General features: G+C 44.3%; 1 protein-coding gene across 6 annotated transcripts in view; it reads left to right on the top strand.

Moving 5' to 3' along the window:
- The window catches only part of PTK2 (protein tyrosine kinase 2), a 260,594-nt gene that overhangs the window by 9,663 nt on the left and 230,263 nt on the right, over positions 1–20,668 (top strand). For 5 of the 6 annotated variants that reach the window (XM_035012006.1, XM_035012007.1, XM_035012003.1 and 2 more), the window contains exon 2: positions 15,931–16,028. Coding sequence is in view for 1 of the 6 variants with exons in the window: in XM_035012011.1 (XP_034867902.1) it covers positions 20,063–20,141 (79 nt within the window). In the remaining 5 variants the exon portion in view is untranslated. Of the gene's footprint in view, positions 1–15,930; positions 16,029–19,483; positions 20,142–20,668 lie in introns of those variants that run through there. The other variant, XM_035012011.1, reaches the window with a different exon arrangement.

Below are 20,668 nucleotides of genomic sequence, written 5' to 3'. Positions count from 1 at the left end.
TGGCTTCTTTTATCTTGAGCTGTGTAGCCTTTACGGTCCTGCTTATTGAGGTAGGGGTTTTGGTTAGACACCCTGAAGGACCAAGCTTTTGATCCCTGTTCCTCTTTCCCTGCATGGTTGTAAAAATGAAAGTTGAAAAATTTCAGAATTGGCAAATGACTTCAGGGCAAAGGTGGTTTCTATGCTTGTTGATCTCTTTGGGTTCCTGATTTCACTTTAATTTTGGCCTGTTATTTCCTTATTGTTAGTTTCTGGTTGATTTTAAGATCTTTTTTAGTCTTTTTCAGGGGAAAGATTGGGCCAGATAACATAGCCTGTAGTTAAGGAGCCAGGGAAAATTCTTCTTCATTTCACCCCAGTGTTGAGAGTCTAGACTTGGATCTGTGTCTCCTTCAGTCATTGCTGGCCATGTATGGCTATTTAAATTAAAATTAAATAAAATTAAAAGTTCTGTTTGACAGTCACACTAGCCCCAGTTCAGGTGCTCAGTATGCAAGTGTGGCTAGTGGCTACCGCATTGGACAGTGCAGAGATGGGACATTTCATCATCATGGAGCATTTTGTTACCCAGTGCTGGCTGGACTCTTGAGAACCTCATCAGGGATTTGCAGTGGTACGTGGGTCTGCTTTGGAGAACCGCTAATACAGGTGTCCTTGACGCTTCAAGTTTGACTTTTTCTGGAGTCTGACTAGAGCTGGAACGGCTAGACAGATGATGAAGCCTCTTTGATAGGCTTATCACGGAGCCTGTCCGTAAGGTGTGGTGTGGGTTCTCAGACTGGTATAGGTGGGATCATCGGAGGCTGTGGTGCACAGAGTAGAAAACCACTAAGTGCTGATATTTAACTTACAAATATCTGCCTAGTGCTTACTTAGGGTGTCTGTTTCACTTTTGTTTTGTTTACAAAATGTATCATTAATTTGAAAATTATCAAAATTAAATAATGAGTCAGAAATTAAATTTTACCCTGAGCTGAAGTCTCAGGTATTAGTGATTGATGTTGTCTAGTTATTGTAGTTTGTGTAGAAGCAGGTCTTTTTAATAGAAAGAGCATCTTATCTAGGAAACAGGATGTGGAGGTTCAAATATTGGTGCTTTGCCTTTAGTCATGTGACTTCTGATACTGTGTGTATCTATAAAATCTAGTATCTGTGATCTTCGAGGCGCTGTGTGCAGTTACTATGTGGGGCGGTGAACACGTGTAAAGTGCTAGGACTGTTGACCCTTGAACAATACAGGCCGCTGGATGCCCCCCATAGTTGAAAATCTACAGTTAACACGTATTTCGTATGTGTATTATATACTGTATTATAAAAAGGTAAGTTAGAGAAAGGAGGATGTTAAGAAAATCAGGAGAAAATCCATTTACTATGCGGCGCGTATTGAAAAGAATCTGTATACGTGGACCTGGTTGATCAAGAGTCAACAGTATTAAATACCTGTCTTGTGCCTGGTGTAGTTACGCCCCCGGGGGCACAGACAGGCGGGGGGTGATGCAGTGCGCTGGCAGTGTGATGCCCAGTGGTAGTGCCAGGGCAGAGTGCTCTGGGGACCTGGAGGGCGTGTCCCCGTCACAGTCAAGCTCAGAGGTCAGCAGACTTTCTCTGTTCAAGGTCAGAGAGTAAACATTTTAGGCTTTGTAGGCCACATAGGGCCTGTCACATAGTTTTGTTTTTTTTTTTTTAACAATCTTTAAAAAGGTAAAAGCTTTTATTAGCCCAGGAACCCTACAAAAACTGGCTGTGGACCGGATGCTGTGACCTCCGCAGGTCTGGCTGTCTGCAGGGCTCTGTAGAAATTGAGTGGAAGGTGGGAAGCAGGCAGGGCCTTATGGAGGACATGCCCCCTGTAAAGGTGCAGAGGTGTGAGAGGCTGGGGTTTGTGGGACTCAGTGTTTTTACCAATGTTTAGGAGTACGGAAGGGATTGCGTCGAGAAGGAGCTGGGTTGATACTCTTGGCAGGATCAAAACAGCGTGTGGCGGACTCTGACGGGAGCAGATCATATGGCAGGAGGGTGGTTGCACCAGGACAAGGGTCGGTCAGGGAGGTGTTGCAGTAATGCACTGCAGAAGGGAGAGGACCAGGCTTTGGTCATTAAGGGAATGGCTGCCTGGTGTCTGTCGCCCAGCTAGTAAAGTGACGGGCAAGGTTCAGATGGTCCAATTTAACAGCCTGTGTTCTTTTAATTATACAATTACATTGTACACACAAGTGAAGAAGGCCTTAATCAAGGGCATGACTGAGGAACTGGAGAGAGGGTGATTTGAAGCCTGTTTCTCAGTCAAGTCTCCAGGCTCAGACCAGGGAAATGAGAGGCAGGGCCGAGAGAGGGGGTGTCCAGAGCAATTCCAGGATGGCTCCCAGATTTCTCCCTTGGTGAAAAGTCCATGAAGATCTTTTTGTTTTTAAGTGCTTACTGATCAGACTGTTTGCTGTTTAAGGAGGAAATGCTCTCTCCTAGGTCCATGAACCCCAGAAATAGTAAGCAGAATTGTGTGTACGCACACGAGTTGTTTTCCTTGGGTAGGAATGCTTGGGCTTTCTTCCCATTATCAAAAGTGAGCCCAACCCCAAGGTGGGGGCACTTCTTGTTATTAGACTGTAGACATCTGACACTCTGCACAGGTGTGAGGCTGTAGGGAAGGCTAAGCATCCAAATCACAGGACTTTTACTTACTTTAAATGTAATAAATCCTAGACCGCTACATAAAACACAGACACAAAAAGCTGTCGCCTAAGCCCAGCTGTACCAGTTGAACTATAACAGCCGCCAATGAAGATGTCTCCCCTCCCCTCCAAAAGACAAAACAAGGCACAGTTTTGGTACATAGAAGGCCCGCCAGGTGTTTGGGACTCTGATTGGCATGGATGTTTCAACATGCTGTTGTGCATTAGATGAAGCTAAAGTTTATAAACTATTAGGCATATCTTAATAGTCCCATAGCTATGAGAGGTGGACCAGTGTCACTTTCAGTTGGCTCTGTCAATTCCAAAAATGAGTGTAGTTTTTCTGTCCACTCAGAAGTGCATTAGTAGTTAATTGTTGTAAGTACCCAACCCCCACTGTTACATTTAGCTCTTCGTGAACAAACGCAGGAGGAACTGGACAGCTGGTGGTTAATGTTCGCACCAGGCAGATTAATGTGGTATTCTGGAGTCTAAACTGGATTGGTTCATGTTTGACATCAGCATTATATGTAATTTAGGAATTACAGACTACAGATTATAGCAATCCCTGCAGAGTTTTGCTGTTTTTGATGATATATGGCTGCCCTATAGAAGATGAATATTAGAGGGGAGAATTTTAGAGGGGGGAGTTTGGAAATGGGTTCATGTCTGAGAAAGTTTCCCTTTTCCTGTTGAGAAAAACTGTGACCTCCATTAAGGGCCAGGTGTCATGAATGGCAAAGATGTAAGAATGATGGAATTCAGTGATTGTGTAGATGTTAGAAGTGAAAAACCCTAGGCTGTTTAAGATACCACCTTTAAGATTTCAGGTAATTGTGACTCCAGTGTAGGCAAAAAGTTTGGAATCTCCTTGGCTGTGTCATGGCAAAAAAAAGCTTTGCTTTTTGCTTTGGAAAAAATACATTAGTTGTGTCCTAAGGAATTGACTTGATAAAAGAGGTAGCAGGAGTAATTTAGTTGTCTATGTATGAATTAATTTTTGACAGGTCACAATTGATTATTTGGTTTGTGAAGAGTTCATGTTTGATTTTCATCTTTGAGTCTGTCCTTTCAACCATATCATTGGAAATTTTAAACTTTTCCACTGGGTGTTTGCCTCCTTTATTTTTATTGTTTTAGATAGTCTAGGATTTTAGAGGTTGATCTAAATTTAGGGATCATCTGGTCCAGAGCTCCCACTTTAGAGATATAGAAATAACCCAGAGAGGGTAAATGGCTCCTTGATAGTGAGGGAGGAGAACTCTCAAGACGCTCTCAGCTGTCTTCACTTTTAGCTCACTGGTGATCTTTTTAGTAGATGAGAAGGGTGTGAAGACAGCTTATAAAACTCAGGTTCCCTATTAACTGTCAGGAGATTGAAAAAAAATTGATGTAACTGAAAAATGGGTAAGAAATGGACACAGTTGAATCTGTTGCTCAAGCTGTATCCAAGTAACATGTGGTTTGCATTCAGTCATTTATTTCTACATTATCTTGGATATTTAAGAAACGACAAAACAAAGGGGCGTCTGGGTGGCTCAGTCGGTTAAGCGGCTGCCTTCGGCTCAGGTCATGATCCCAGGGTCCTGGGATCGAGCCCCACATCGGGCTTCCTGCTCAGTGGGGAGCCTGCTTCTCCCTCTCCCTCTGCCTGCCTCTCTGCCTACTTGTTCTCTCTATCTCTCTGTCAAATAAATAAATAAAATCTTTAAAAAAAAAAAAAAAGAAACAACAAATCTCACACATGTACATATTCTAAGTTTTAGAAGACTAATAATGCCAGTTCTTCTCACTTATCTACCAAATTTAAAGCATTTTCATGAGTCACTTTTGACTCTTGAGCATCTGCCCTGGTGGGGATTCATTAAAAAAAAGATAGTCCTGGGGTGGCTGGCTGGCCCAGTGGGTGGAGCATGTGATTCTTGATCTTGGGGTTGGAGTTTGAGCCCCACGTTGTGTGTAGAGATTACATAAATAGAGTTTACATAAATAGATAAGTAAGTAAATTAAAAGAAAAGGACGATCACTGCCTCAGGAAGCTTTTGGGTATGTCAGTGGTCCTGAAAGTAGTGTATGTAAGAATCACCAAGGAGAGTATATTAGAAATGCAAACAGGTGTGCCTGGGTGCCTTAGTCAGTTAAGCGGCCTACTCTTGTTTTCGGCTTAGGTCATGATCTCAGGGTCATGAGATCCAGCCCCGTGTCTGTGGTCAGTGCTTGGGATTCTCTCCGTCTCCTGCCCTGTCCCACCCCCTCATGACTGGCTCTTTTTCCCTCTCAAAAAAAAAAAAAAAAAAAAAAGCAAATGCCTGGTATTATCCCACGGAGATGTTGAATTATCGTTCCTGATATGGAAGCCAGTCACCTGCATTTTAAACTACCATCCCCTCTTGCTGAAGAAACACTGCTGTAGTGTTGGTGAAAATACATTGTAAATCATCAAGACCTGGAGTTTGGGAGGCCCCCAAGACTACCTGCAGGTTCCGTGGTTCACTAGAAGGATTTACAGAAGTCTGAAAAGCCATTATACTCATGGTTATGGTTTATTACAGTGCAGAGATGCAGACAGAAGTCAGTGAAGGAAAGGCACACAGGCGAAGTCCAGGGAAGACCAAGGATGAGCTTCTAGTTGTCCTCTCCCAGTGCAGGGTGCTGACTTCTCCCAGCACTGATGCTGCCAGCCAGGGAAGCTCACCTTCCAGGGTATTTATCAGGGGGTTGCCCCTAGGCACTGCCTGCATGGCTGAGTTCAGCCTGCAGTCCCTCTGGAGATCAAGCTGGTGTTGTGTGTGGCCCAAGGCTCCACCAGAAATCACATTGTTAGCATAGACTGTCTGGTGTGACCCAAGGCCCCCGGCTAAACGAAGACCGCCATATCAGGCAGGAGACTCCAAGGGCTCAGAGGTGACTTCCCAGGAGCTGGGAAATGGCCAGATCTTTCTTGGGGCAAGCTTAATCCTTTACTGCAGGAAGCCTAAAAAGTATATTATTATTTCTGTCATTACTAGGGAGTTCAAGAAATTACTGCTTTTAGGTAGAAGATAGGTTGCAACCACATGTAGTGTAATTGCCACAAACTAAAATACCAGAATTTCTGCACACAATTGAAGATGTCTCCAGAAGTGTGTCATACTTGACACCTGTCGTAATGTTGTCGTCAGGAATTTGAATAAAGATCAGGAGTTAATGCTGGGAGACTGTTCATTTTTAGAACCAGAATTTTAAAATATTTCGACAGGTTGTAACGAAGTGCTAAAATCAACAAAGTTCAACTAATAAGGAATAAAGATGAAATGGCAGACTTAAGTTAAAAAGAAAAAAAAAACACCTGAGAAGTTAAAGATGTGTGATACGTGACTTAGCTGTACCTGTGTGCGGAAAATCGGGGGAGGTTGACTGAAAGGGATCGGGGGGGGGGGGGGGCTTCTCTGTGAGGGGGCGGATGGTGGATATTTTAGGTTTTGCAGACTAATAGGCAAAATGAAGGATATTATGTAAGTACTTATATAACAAGAGAGAACACGAATTTCTACAAAATTTTTATTGACAATTCCGAATAATTATTAAGTATGCATATATGTATATTATAATACAGTTGTTTTATAATATACTGATTAGATGGAATGATAAGAATGGAATTTTTTTTCAGGGGGAGGATTGGATAACATTTTTCTTAACTGGAGTTCAAAGTTAGTGTTCCCTATCATCACAACCAATTACATATGTTCATCTCTTGGTGCTGATCTGCACGGCAGATTTACATATGTCATCTTTGACAGTGTCTTCATGCCTATGGGTGTTCTTGGACACTGATATCAGTTCCGAAGCATATCATTTCAGTTTAGTGTATTCATTGTTTGGCAGACATTTATAGAATTCCACTAGATCCTTTTTGATGTTTGCCTTTCCACACGTCGTTACAGTGCAGATTAATCTCTTCCGATTGATGGTCTGATGGAAGTGCTTCAGTAGCACGATCAAGTGGGTTTTGAAATACATGAATTTTCATTGTACTTGCATTGAGGTTTGAGAAATGTTGCTGGAACTGTAGTTTGATTTAGAAAACACATCTGCTGCAGATCTGTGCAGGGACAGAAATCTGCTTCTCTCTTCTCTAGCTTTTTAAAATTTTATTTATTTTTTATTTTTAAGTAACCTCTATGCCCAGCATGGGACTTGAACTCACAGCCCTGAGATCAGGAGTCGCGCACTCCTCTGACTGAGTCAGCCAGGCACTGCTCTGACTTCTGGCGGCATGAGAAGCGTGTGTTTGGTAATAGTGATGACTGAAGGAGGGTCTTTTTGTTCAGAAAGATTTCAGTCTTGGCTCTGAGGTTGAGAAGTCACAGCAGAGCCTTGCACAAACCATTGAACTGCTGTGAGGTAGGACAAGTCAGGCTATTTTCATGAAGTTTGCTGTTGATTGTTGCTACTGGCTCAGTAACACATGATGGATTAGAATACTTTCCACAGAGCACCTGCTGATGAATAATAGATTGAATAACCATAGCTTAAACACTTTAAGCACCTTATAGTTCATAATCTTTGTAAATTGTCCAGCTAACCCTTTTTCTGCTCTGCAGATATTTTTACTGTCATCGGTTATAATCTGTCTTAGCAGATTCTATTCCAGGTTGTATTAAATTAGTGTTTTCTCAGTGTCTTTGAAAGTGTTCTCACCAGCAGTTCCACACGGACTGCTCTCAGAGGCCCTTCTTCGGTCCCATCGACTCCTGGAACAAACAGCCGAGCAATGTGGGTAACACCTGTTGGTTCAGCAGCAACCAAGGAAACCCACTCAGTCCTTCGCCTCGTTCCTTCACTGACTGTCAGTGTTGTTCCTGATGTCCTCCCCTTGGAGTAACTGTTCTTGCCGAAAGGCTAGTCATTTTCAGCAAGTTTACTTTTCTCAACACATTTCTTCTGCTGTTCAGTCAAACATGATTTAATGAACGCCTTGTCGTCCATGTAAGGTGAGGGACCATTTAGGGTTTGGAGCAGAGAAGTGACGCCATCTGATCTAGGTTTGGAACCAGCCCGCTGTGGGGAGCGTGTACGTACACTACGGTGGCAGGGCTGGGAGCGGGGAGGCCTGTTCCGAAGCACTGTAGTCATTTGGGTGAGTGATGATGGTGGCTCATGTCACGATGATGTTGGTGAAGGTGATGGCAAGGGGACAGTGTCTGGGCCTGTTTTGTGGGAAGAACCAACATGACTTGCTGACAAGACTGGATGGGGAATGTGGGAGGAAGATGAGGCAGGGATGATACCCGCTGTTTCTTGCCCCAGCAGTTGGAAGGTGGACGTTGTCATGAACGGAGAAGGCTGTGTGTAAGAAGGTTTGTGGAGGGGTCAGCACCTGGGCTTGGAGGTGTTGGATGTTTTATGCAGTTCTCTTTGGTGATGCTCCATTTCTCCAAGGGACCTAGAAGTGGGTCCCAGCATAGGGTACACCTGCCAGGGTTTGGTCAGGAAAACACGGGCCGTTCTAGACAGTTTTTAATACAGGGAATTAGAATCCATCACTACCATTGGGAGGGGTGGCAGAGTTGAAGAAAATAATATTTCTTTTCATTTTGCCAATCTTGCCTCTTATTAGTTAACTTTAACTTCCACCCTGAGTTGTAGCAGGAAGGGGTTTTGGGAGAGGTTGCTTTGCCTTCTCCTTGGTGGCGCGCAGAAGGCCGAGGTGGTGGCTGTGGTGCAGAGTAGACAACAGTGAACACAGCAGCCGGGCGGTTGGTCTGAGCCGGAGGGACAAGTTGTAGCTTTGTTAGCGTAGAACGAGCATTTGAAGTGAGCTTGCCTGGGAGGTAAGCATAGCCGAGAGGAGAAAGGACAGAGCCCTGGGGGACTCTGGAAGGAGAGAGCATCTGTGGGGTAAGAAGGAAATCGTGAGAACGGGAGTGGGAGATCAGCTCTTGGCAGTTGCGGAAAGGCCGAGACCTGAGCTCTAACGGTTGGATTGAGCAGTGCAGAGGTCATTGGTAAGTCTTAGAAGGAGACGTTTCTGTGGAGTGGTGGGGGCCAGAGCCAGTGGGTTTAAGAGATGAAAGGAAAAGAAGAATTTCTGATATCGAGTATGTTGTGTGTATGCTTGTTTGTGGAATTATTTGTACACTAGCTGTTTTAAAGTCCCTGTGGGCTGATTCTAATATTTGTTTCCTTCTAGGTATTGGCTTATGTTGAATTTCTTCTCCCACAGGAGTTGATACGTTTCTGGTTCTTGCTATGCTGAATAAGTTTGGAGTGTGCCCTCCACATTTAGGATATTATGTTAGGAGACTTTCCGTCGTATTAAATCTGCCGATTTGGTGGTGGTTTGAATTCCAGTCTTGCTTTCTAATGCACCTGCTACAGTTTACTTTTCAGAGTGGTCAGATAGCTTCTGTAGTTATTCTCTCCAGCCTTTCTTTTTTTTTTTTTTTTTTTTAAGATTTTGTTTATTTATTTGACAGAGAGAGAGATAGTGAGAGCAGGAACACAAGCAGGGGGTGTGGGAGAGGGAGAAACAGGCTTCCCGCCGAGCATGGAGCCCAATGCGGGGCTCGATCCCAGGACCCTGGGAGCATGACCGGAGCCGAAGACAGACGCTTAACCAACTGAGCCACCCAGGTGCCCCTTGTCCAGCTTTTCTAGTTGCTCTTTCTAGGAGAGGCAAGAGGGAATGTGCTTACTCTTCCTTACCTCGATCTGGGACCCTTTACTTTGCAAACTACTTCCAATTAGACAGGTAATGATCTCCAGTTTCACTTAGGCCATTGATGCCCACATGACTGTGTCTCTTGAGCAGTTACCACTCCCAGGCCTTGCAGGAGATTTCCTTCTAAGTACTGCATGAATTTGGTTCATGGGTCCTTTTGGTGTCTCTCTCAGGTAGACAAAATGATCCTTAAGTATACTGTAATAGCCGTTAGTTCTCTTGTATATAATTGAAGGGTTGCCTTGTCTTGAATATGTTAACTGTGCCTATTTATTTGAGTAGAATAGTGTTTCTTTCACATTTTTAAGCCTTTGCACAGTAGAATTTTCTGGGGATGTTATTTACAGTGTAGAACAGAATGGTGGTTAATAGAATGGGTGTTGGACAGGTCTTGCTTTGACTCTCAGATTTGATTCTTGTTTCCTGCATGTTGACCAGGTTACTTAAGCTCTAAATCTGTTTTCTCATCTGTTAAGTAGAGATTATCGTAACTCTTATAAATGTGATATAACATAGTTCTTAGTACATGGCTAGTTAGGGAAGGATCAGCCTGCGGTTCAGCAAATGCAGTTCCTAATGATGTAGTTATTTCTGTTGTGGGAATTTATTTTTTTTAAGATTTTATTTATTTATCTGAGAGAATGAGAGCATGAGATAGGGATGGGTCAGAGGGAGAAGCAGACTCCCCCTGAGCAGGGAGCCCGATGCGGGGCTCGAGACTCCAGGATCATGACCTGAGCCGAAGGCAGTTGCTTAACCAACTGAGCCACTCAGGCCCCCCTCTGTTGTGGGGATTTAAAAGCTAATCTTAATCATTCCCTGATGAGTTTGACCAGTGTGTCTAAGAAGTGCAAGCAGTTTGTATTCACCATTTACTCTGCATATAGAACAGGCAACTTATTGTCGTTTTCCTAATATTGGGTTTTCAGAAATTAGTAATACTGCCTCTTCATTTCCCTAATGTATTCACGTCATCAGTAGCTTACTACCAGTTGGACGGCAGACCCCGTACCACATGCTGGCACACAGATGAATGGGATGCAGTGACCTGTGACCTGTGAGCTGCTCCACTGTCTAGTGTTAGAATGTGTTCGGCTAGAAAATTATTTTGAAGCATAAAGAAGCTTTTCTTTGTCCAGATAACTTTCATGATCATGTTCACAGTCTTTATGTATCTTTGGTTTTTCAGAAAGTTACTTGTGACCTGTGTTTTTCAGAGTCCAGGTTACGGCTTGTGTGAGTGCAGAAACCACTGGTACACTGAGCTTAGAGGAAGGGACACCTGTGTGACGTGGTTGTGCATTTTGGACATTAGAGACCTTCACAGATGACTTAAATTGTTAGGATGTTGCGCATTAAGAAATAGTGGGTTTGGGCTTTATTTGGCAGTTAGCATCAAGCAGACCGTTTCTTTGCCAGGGGCTCAGCCTACATGGTTGATTCAAGCCAGATATCTTATGATTTGTCAGTATGTCATGTTGAATGTTACTCAATTTTAGAAAGAAATTTTCTGTCATGTTTGCTTTGGAAAGCCTAAATCTTGCCCATTGTTTTAACAGGAATAATACCTGGGTAACGGGAAGCCAGAATAGCATCATGATTCTAAGATAAGCTAGTGTGTGAATGCCTGATTGTGCTCTCCCTTGTTTGCTGTGTGACCTTGGAATATGTCTTAATTTTTTTTGGACTTTGTTTTCTCATATGTAAAATGGGAAAAGAGTAGCAATCAGCTGGGGCTGTGAGGATTCAGGAGCTAGTGCTTGTAAAGCACTTGGGAGAGAATGCTATGACACCACACCCTCCGCAGATGGAGGTTGTCACTGTTGTTGGGGCGAGTGAGAGGCGGGTGTCAGGGACTGTCCAGGTTGGACCATGCACTGAAATGAGAACATTAGAAGCAAAGTGATTATGCGGAATTTGTTACATGTTCAGGAGGCGTAGGTTCAGAGTGTGTTGTGACTGGTGGAAAATTCTCGTTCGCATGTTAGAGAGGAAGAGGGTTCAGAGCAGCCTGAGCATCTCTGTGTATGTATCTTAACATGTACCCACTCATGCCAAAAAGAGAGGATCCATCTTGGAGATATCTTCAAGGAGATGACAATATATTGCATTGTATAATGAGCCAAGTTTAATTTTTCTTAGTCTGGAGCAAACGAATTTCAGCATTTTAATTATGGGGTTTGGGAAATATCTAGTTTCCTGCCATATTTGAACTAGTTCAAATTTTTATGCTTATATTTTATCAGTTCCATATTGGATGTGGCATGCCCTAAGCTGCCCGCTGTTCAAATGGCAGGCATGCAGGAGGTCCAGTGGTGATAAAATGCAATGGTGCCATTTGCTTGAATTCTTGTTAAAATAGAAAATAAAGTGAGCAGCAATTATAAGGCACTCAGAGCCAGTGTATACATTCATTTATTCATCGTTAGGTCATTCACGCATCAGGTACATGTGTTCTGCTTATGTGTCTTGGTGTTCAGTACAGTGCACACTGTTGGTCATAGAGTGGTGAGCGGAAACCAGACATGGGGAGTAACTGGGCTGTCTTGCCTTTGCACTTAGCAAGGAGAATAAAGCCAGTTCCAGCAGACTTGCAAGATTTCCCTGAATGACATTTTCAGGTTTATACTCCTAACAGAAAAGAGGCAATGAACAAACTAAACAGTGACATTAAAAAAAAGAGGCCTTCTAAAGAGCAGATGTTACTCACCTGCCACAGCCACTGGGGCTTTTTGACCTTCACTTTGGTTTTATTTACTACTGCTTTAATTATTTATCTGGCATGGAGGTGCTGAGGCTGCATAGCTAAAAGAGGCTGTCGTTGTCCCCAGAATCTTGCTGTTTGGGGGCAGGAAGGCACTGACAGGCCGGATTTAACAAGCACTCTAGTTTGTTGAACAGTTAGGTACACCACGGGAGTCCTTTGGGGCAGGGCTGTGTCTCTCTCGTCCGCTGCCGTGTGTCCCAGGGCCTGGTGTGGTGCGTGGCATTCTGATCAGTCACTCCACAGATACCCCTGTCACGTGAAGGAGTGCTGAGGAGGGGGTACAGGAGAGAGGTGTTTCACCTGGGGGAAGGGCTTGGCTCCCACCGCACGTGCGTCCAGCTTAGCCTGGGGAGGAAGGTCCAGGTGGAGGAGGTGTGAGGGAGGGCACAGATTGTTCTGTAAACTGAAAATGGCTTAATTTTGCTGCTTTGTGGGATTCACGGGAGATAGCGTGAGAGACAGACTGGGTTTGATCATTCAGGGCCTGACAGGTCATATCAAGGAGTTGGGATTTTCTTTTCTTCAAAAGTAGTAATTCTAAAGTACTAGAAACCCCGTGTCCTCATACTCAGGCCGGCACTCTTTTTGTATTACACGATGCATGTAATGTCAAGAAAGTATCATCAGGTCTTGGGGTTCCATATCTGTTAGTGATAGCTGGACTGTTAAAGTTCTGTAAGTCCCTGGTGGACTTTTCATCCTTGGGAGAATGAGGATATAGGATAAATATTTGTTTTCTTGGGCGTGAAAAAAAGTTGAAACTCTTTAAAGGCAAGCAAGGTCAACATGTCTTTGAATTCTAGTTCTCTAGAAGGATAGCAGGTATGTGTAGTAGATACTCAATACCTGAATAAATGCAAAAAACAAACAGAAACCCTTTGCTTTTGTGTATACTGTTGTCACGGGCACTGTACTGGATTCTGAAAGGTGGTAACTGGATGAGAAATGATCCTCTCCAAAAGGTCTTTCCAGCCGAGTGAGGGAGAGAGAGAAATGATAGTACAGTGGGTGAGTCCTGTGATAGAGATGTGCACAGGGCAATATGACGGGTAGTCCTCTTTCTTTCTTCAAGCCCCCACATTCTTAACCTTTTTTATACCTATTGTTTATTTTCCCCATACCTTTCAATAGCCTCTTAGTAATTTTTCTGTATAGTCATATAGACTCATCTCTTCTTCACATTTTATTCCTGGCAGACAATTTCCTGGAGATCTCTGTTCTCTTCTTTCCTGAGCTGCCTGCTCCTGAAATTTGTTGTCCCTGGATGTTCCTCTGTTCTCATCCTTTGGCTTTTGTCCGGAGTTGGATTTTATGTTTGTGGCAACTTTTGTCTTTGTCTTTCTTCACTGACTTCTTCATTTTGGTGGAGTTAATTACTTTTTTTTAAAAGATTTTATTTATTTGATAGAGATAGAGAGGGAACACAGGCATGGGGGAGCTGGAGAGGGAGAAGCAGGCTCCCCGCTGAGCAGGGAGCCCAATGCGGGGCTCGATCCCAGGACCCTGGGATCATGACCTGAGCTGAAGGCAGACGCTTAATGACTGAGCCACCCAGGCGCCCCAGAGTTAAGTACTTTAAAAAGACGGTACAGCGTCTTTGGACAAGGTGAAGACAGCCTTCGGCATTCCCTCCTCTTGAGCAATGCTACTCCAACATGGACTTGTTTCCCTCTCTCCTGGTGTACAGACACCATTCTGGAATCTCCCTTCATCCTCATCCTGGGGATTCCCTTATCCCTTCTTCATGGAAGCTCATGCCTTGCTCATATTTTGTTGATGTTCATGTTTTGGTGGAGGACTTTCTCCAGTGGCTTTCTGACATAGGATGCTTAGGAGGCAAACCTTTTGGGACCATGTGTGAATCAAACTTGATTGATAGTTTGGGTATAGAGTTCTGTATTGGCATTCATTTTGGTTCATAAATTCAAAGATTGCTCCATTGCCTTCTTGTTTTCATGTTACTGTTTTAGAATTCAGAAGCTATTCTGATTTATCTTTTGTATGTAACTTTTTTTCCCTCCCATCTTTAGAAGCTTGTAGGAGTTTTAAAATTTGTCCAAGTCTTTTGAAATGTCATGATGGTATACTTTGTGTGGGTCGGTTTTCATCTACTGTGCTGCATATTCATTGGGTCCCTTCATCTGGCAACTGGTACTTTTCAGTTCTGGGAATACTTTTTGGTGTTACTGTGCTGAGGTTTTCTCCCTTTCGTTTCCTTATTTTGTTTTTCTGGAAGTCTTTATAATCCAGAACTTGCCTGTCCTGGGCGAAGATTGTAATTATCTTAATACTTCTTTCTTCCTCCTTCCTTTGCTCCTCCTCCTCTGCCTTTTTTCTTTCTTTCTTTGGTCTTTTTATTATCTGTTCAGGGAGATGACTTCAATTTGACTTAACCTTCTTCTTTAGTTTATTATTTCTGATTTCAGAAAGGTTCTTTAGATTTCCAAGGGCTCTTTTTCTGTTCTTCGAGAAGAACATCCTCTTTTTGTTTATTGATCACAGTGTTGTCTTACCTCTATATTATTGATAGTTTGTATAGTCTCTGTTTCTTTCAGGTTTTTTCCTTCCTTCTCCTGTCTGACGTGGTGGGGCCCTTTGACTTTTACATCAGAATATTCTGGGGGGCCATGTGTTAGGGGGTCCTCAGTGTTAGTATCTTTAGGTCTGTCTTCTGGGGCTGATCAGATTCCCCAGAAATATTCGCCTCTTTCCTGTAGAATTCTGACTTCAGAATCTGGGAGCCAAGGGTGTGCGTGTGTGGTCTGTTGTAGGGGAGCTGGAGAATTCACCATTCACTGTATATACAGTCATTAAATCTAGCTCTGTTCTGTGCAGCTGGGCAGGGTGACTTTAGTCCATAGATGTCTCTGCTTTTTCCAGGGAATGACCCCCGAATCTTCTGTCAGAGTGAGGGGGAGTCACATTGTGCCTGGTGTTGAGGTTCTAGTTTCAGCTTCCATGGCCTTGCCCAGCTCCTCTGTATTTGAGGCTGCGCCTTCTTTACCCCCGTTCTGTCTGCGCTGGTCTTCCAGGACACTGCTGTGCAAGGGGAATTGGTTCTCAGCGTGTCCCACTGCTGAATCAGGATCTGGCTCTCTTGTGCCTGCTGACTCATTTACTGTACTTCCATCTTTTATATTGTTTGGGTCTCCATCTTCCATGTTAGAAGATTTTCTCAGAGCTTCCAAAATCTTGGCCTTTTTCTCCTTTCAGTTCTCCCTGTGCTGTTTCAGACATTTTTAAAAATATTTATTTGAGAGAGAGAGAGTGCGTGCACGCGTGAAAGAGAGAGCAGAGAGCACAAACGGGGAGGGGCAGAGGGAGAGGAGAGGGAGAAGCAGACTCCCCGCTGAGCAGGGACCCCCCCCCCCGCCCCCGACGCAGGGCTCGATCCCAGGACCCCGGGATTACGACCTGAGCCAAAGGCAAATGCTTAACTGACTGAGCCACCCAGCCATCCCTGTTTAAAACATTTTTAAAAAATATCTCTTTAGTATAATTTTAATGGGAGGCAGTGGAATAGATGCCTATGCTCTGTCATTGTACCGTGCACTTATTATCCAACTATGCCCTAGTTTACAATTTTTGATATGTTTTAATGGTTTTCAATTGCTTCACTTGTATTTTTTAAGCAGAAAGTAGGTTTGAAGACAGGGATGTGGTGCCCTGTTTTTACCCCTCATCCCGGGTGTTGCCCGGTGGGCATGCATGGGAGGTGATGGAAGTGGCTGAGGTGGTGAGTTCAGTAGAACTTCAGGGTCTTATATGCGCGTGTTGTTTCTCCTTGTCAGGTTCTCGGAGGACTATGGAAAGAGGAAAGAGAAGCTAGGAGCATTTCCTTTAAACTGATGTTTGATTTCTTCACAGAGTTATCGTGGCCTTCGGAACTGTGAGTATAATTCTCTTGCTACATTTGTGTCTTGGCTTTTTGTTTTGTTTTGATTTTTCTTTCATCTGTCTTAGGGTTTCTTTGACATACAGTAGAAACAAAGCACAGTAGGTGAGGGAAGAACTATTAGTTGTTTAGTGCCTTTTACGTGTGCTTTGAGGCAGGCGGTAACAGTAACGTCCGGGATAGTGGTGACGGAGCAGCGTGTGCTCTAGAAGAGTGCCCGAGCACCGCAGACACTGGGAGTTCCAGCCGCTCAGGGAGTCTTCCCGGTAACCCCATGAATGAGGCTACCCTTTGCCCTGTTTCACATTTGCAAAACTGAAACAGGTTAAAGGTTACGAAGTTAGCAAAGGGCAAAGCTGGGATTCAGACTCAGTCTGGCTTTGGAGCCCGTGCGTTTTACTTGTGTCTTTTCCTTATGGGCTCTGGATTCAGACGTTGGCTTGGCTACTTACTTACTAACTCTTCACTAACTCCCAAAACCTAGCTTTCTCTCCATTCTAACTCTTTACTGACTACCTAAACCTAGCTCTCTCCTCTGACCAAGGGTGCTGTTGACAGGACCGCTTTCCCAGGGCTGCGGTGAAAATGCCGTAACAAATGCGAAATGTACGCAGCATTCACAAATGTTAGCCATTAATACTCGGTGGCATTTTCCCTACTTTAATGAGAGGAAAACTGAGCCCCAGAGATTGGGTTATTTGTGATTTGTTAATTTGTTACCTTGGCACTTGTGCTGCCCTCAACAGTTGGGAGGTTGTAGAATTGAGATTCTATCCCAGTTTGTCTTGTTTCCAAAGACTGCTCTTTCTGGTAGACCTAGTGGCAAAGCGAGGACAGGTAGTTGATAGACGATTCATAAATCTCTCCTGGGGTATTAGCATTGGTAAACATTTTATTTTACCCATACGTTGCTTTGGTAAAAGCCTCATGAACTTAGACTTCATGGATTCAGAATTCAGGATCATTTATAATTATGTTGAATTTGACTTTGGCAAATGTCTTTGTGTTAGATTTCCAAGGGGCAGGGCCCTGGATTGCTTTTCCATTTCCTTCTGGGGGTCAGTTCACTTTCCTCTTTTGTTCTCCTTTCTCCCCCAAACCCACTTTTGTTTCTGCCAGGATTAGGTATTAGGGAAGGGAAATTATGTCATGCAGTTTCAATTTCCAAGTAAGGCCTGGAAGTTGTGCTCCTTTTCTCTAATTCCTTCTACCCTTGGCTGCGAGAGGCACCTGCTCTGTGTGTGTGCTCTGCCAGGTGTGACTATGCTGTCTTTTGGAGAAGGCCACGCCCAGCTGTTTACACCCCTGTCTCCCCCGCCCCGCCCCGCACATTCCATGTTTCTTCCTGTAGCAGTGTGCTATATTTATTGGGTACAAGTCTGTTTCTGCATCTTCAAGGGCAAAGACTTTATTTCATCTCTGCATGTTTTCTGCTTGGCCCATAGGTAGTTTTCACTAAATGCTGGATGAAGGAATATTTAATGTTTGCCACAAAATAAGTTCTTTTTTCTTAGTGGATCCAAACAAGAGGGAGAATATCAAGTATAACTTTTCAGCAGCATTAGCTATTAAAAATAGTTCATCTTGGTAGAGCACAAGACCGTTTCATATTTAGCAGAAATTACATAGAAATTTTTCTTCTTAATGTGGTGTGCAGTGGAATGAAGGCCTTACAGGGAACTGAGAGCCCGTTCATGGCTCACTGGAACTTTGAGCACTGGGATATAATCTGCTGCTTCTAGTTTGGCACTCCCCTCCCCTCCACCCCTGTTTGAAAATATGTAAACCCAGGAAAATAACCTTATAACCAGTGTTTCTGTAATTGTTTCCCCCCAATTCTGGACAAATGGTGAGGCCACATGAGTCAGCCTGGCTTTGTACAGCATCAGCTTAATGATCTGCTGAGATCTGGGTCCCTTGATATACCTGAGTGCCCTGGTCCCCTTGAGCCCCTGTAGGATGGATCAGGTTCTTGGTTCTTGATTTGTTTTGGGGTGTTGCATTATAAGGCAGAAACTTGGGATGGAGGTGTTTTACAACCAGAATTCTAGGAAAGCAAAGAAAAGTTTTGGAGGAGTTGAATTGCTGGAATACGTATGGAGATTATTTTCAGGGAATGGGGTGTGGGGAGGCAGTAGATAGAAAGGAAGGTTGCCTGGAGACCCGTCTGAAAACCCCCATTTTGTGAATAAAGATGGCTTTTTTAGCATCAGGGCAGCTGAGAACAATTGACATAGATTGAACTCTGAGGGTCTGGAGCTGTTTATCGAAACAAAGAGTCACTAGGGTCAGGCGTGCTGGCTGTCGGCTGCGGGGGCAGCTGTCCCTCGGTGTTCAGCCCCGAGATGCGACTGAGCTTTGGAAAGCTGGCGTGTGGGGAATAGACACCGGCGGTGGGGGAAGGTAGAGGACAACCAAGAGACCTGTCGGCAGGCCATTGAGGGAGCCAGGTGCAGCAGTGGAGGCTTGGACTGGAGCAGGAAAACTGGAGGTGGTGAGAAGCAGTTGGGCCCTGGATGTATTTCAAAGGTAGAATCAGTAGGGTTTGCTGACAGATTGGATAAGGGGTGTGAGGACAGAGGGAGGAGTTGAGTTGACTAGAAGGCTCTTGGCCTGGGCAACTAGATGGGGGGAAGGCTGTGGGTGGAACTTGGTGTAGAGGGGCAGATGGGGAGCTCACTCATAGGCATTTTAAGTTTGCGATTCTGTTAGAGATCCAAGTAGAGATGTCATGTAGGCAGTTGTAAATAGGCATTCGGAGCTTGGAAGAGAAGTCTGAGCTGGAAGTGGCAATGAAAACGCAGTGACACTCTGTGATCACTGAGGGAGTGAGCACAGAGAAGACAAGCCAGCCCGAGCCTTGGGCCACTCTGCCATCGAGTGCTCAAGGACGAACGTGAGCAGTGGTTGGCACAGAGCAGGTGTGAGGAGGACCAGAAGCACTGGCACCATGGGAAGAAGGGAAGAAAGTTCCAGGAGGAGGATGGGATCAACTCTGTGAAGCGTCAGGAAAGGTCATGATGAGGATTGAGGTTTGGCGACTTGGAGGGCGCTCTGGCAGCGTTCAGAGCAGTGTGGGGGCGTGGTCAGAATGAAAGCCGGCCTGGCCCGTGGTGTGAAGGGGGAGAGAGTAGTGAGACGGATTGTGTCCAGGTGCCTTAGATCCAGGGTATGTACAGTCATCCTCACACTTAACTCACCATCTCAGCCGGGTCCCTGAGGTCCGTGGGGGTGTTTTCATGTTGCAGGTGGGGAAAGCTCAGGGTCAGAGCTCACAGTAGCTTTCTCAAGAGTACGGAGCTGGTGGGCGGTGATGCCAGGCCGCAGACCACGCATGCTGTCCTCAGCTGCCTGCCTCCTGAGGGTTTCGAGAGAGACTATTGAAGGGGGAAAGGGAGTAGTGTGGTTGAAAAGTTGGAGGAAAACACTTATGTCCTGCTTGAAATGCTTCTATTAGAGGTTCTGTTTCTTTTTCTTACTTGCAAATTTCACTTCTATCAGAGGTGGTAGGAGCATGTGTTCAAAAGTAAAATAATGTTGAAAGGTACAGCGGGCTCCTGTCCTGCCCTCCACCCACCATCTGCCTCCCAGAGGTGCCTGTAGTCCTGGTTAGCTGTTTCTATTAGCATTTATGTCCACGGTTCCCAGCAATATCTGTGTAGAGGCAGGGTCATCGATGGGTCAGTTTTAGAAAAAGTTACATTTTGAACTCCCATTTTCCGCACATAGTTGTATCACAATTTTTGTTTAGATCCATAATTTGGTTAATCGTTTTGACTTTGTTAATGTTGCTCACCTTTGAGCCGGTTAATGTAGCATGATTATATTTCCTTTTTGTTCAACTTTTTGTTTCCCTGTTTTCTTGAGCTTAACAGTTGCGACTTTTTTTTTTTTTTTCTGTTTACTTGATATTCTTAAGAGTTCTCACTCTCTCTGATAGCTCTGTAAGTAAGGTCTCTTAATAAAATTTTCCATGTGCTCAAGCATATTACTTTTGTCTTCACCCCCAGGGACATCTGTTTTCTTGCATGCTGGACAGGTTGCTCTCCCGGCCTGCTAGAAATGGTACCAGGGTTGAGGTGTGCAGGGCAGATCCTGCCGGAACGGGTGAGACCAGGTGGAGAATGCTGATGGGGAAGACAGTGATGGGAGGCTCAGAGGGAGGGGGGCAGAGTCCTCCTGAGGGAGCAAGTCTGGGAAGGGTGAGCGGAGTTCATGGTAGTTGGGGAAAGGCATTCCAGGTGGAGAAAGTGAGAATAAGCAGAGCTGGACAAGATTGGTTACTTTTTGTTAACCTACAAAGCCTCTGTCGTGGTGCCTTGTTAGGTGGTATATATTAACTTAGTTACAGACTCTTCCTTAAAGAGATTTAAATAGGTTTACATGGAAAATATGACATTCAGATGGTTAAACATCTGTCATAAATTTCTTATTTTTTGAAAGATTTTATTTTTTAAGTAATCTCTACACCCAACGTGGGGCTCAAACAACCCCAAGATCAAGAGTCGTACGCTCTACTGACTGAGCCAGCCAGGTGCCCCGGTCATAAATTTTTAGTATATGTGCTGCCGAAGCGAGCACACCCCTGTCATAAATTTTTAATGTTTTCTTAAAACCTGAGCATAGGGTATATC

The sequence above is a fragment of the Mirounga leonina genome, unplaced genomic scaffold (assembly GCF_011800145.1).
Source record: "Mirounga leonina isolate KUSES-001 unplaced genomic scaffold, KU_Mleo_1.0 Mir_165, whole genome shotgun sequence".
In the NCBI taxonomy this organism is placed as follows: Eukaryota; Metazoa; Chordata; class Mammalia; order Carnivora; family Phocidae; genus Mirounga; species Mirounga leonina.
Note: the sequence above shows the minus strand (reverse complement) of the source record. Positions and strands in the feature narration are given on the sequence as shown.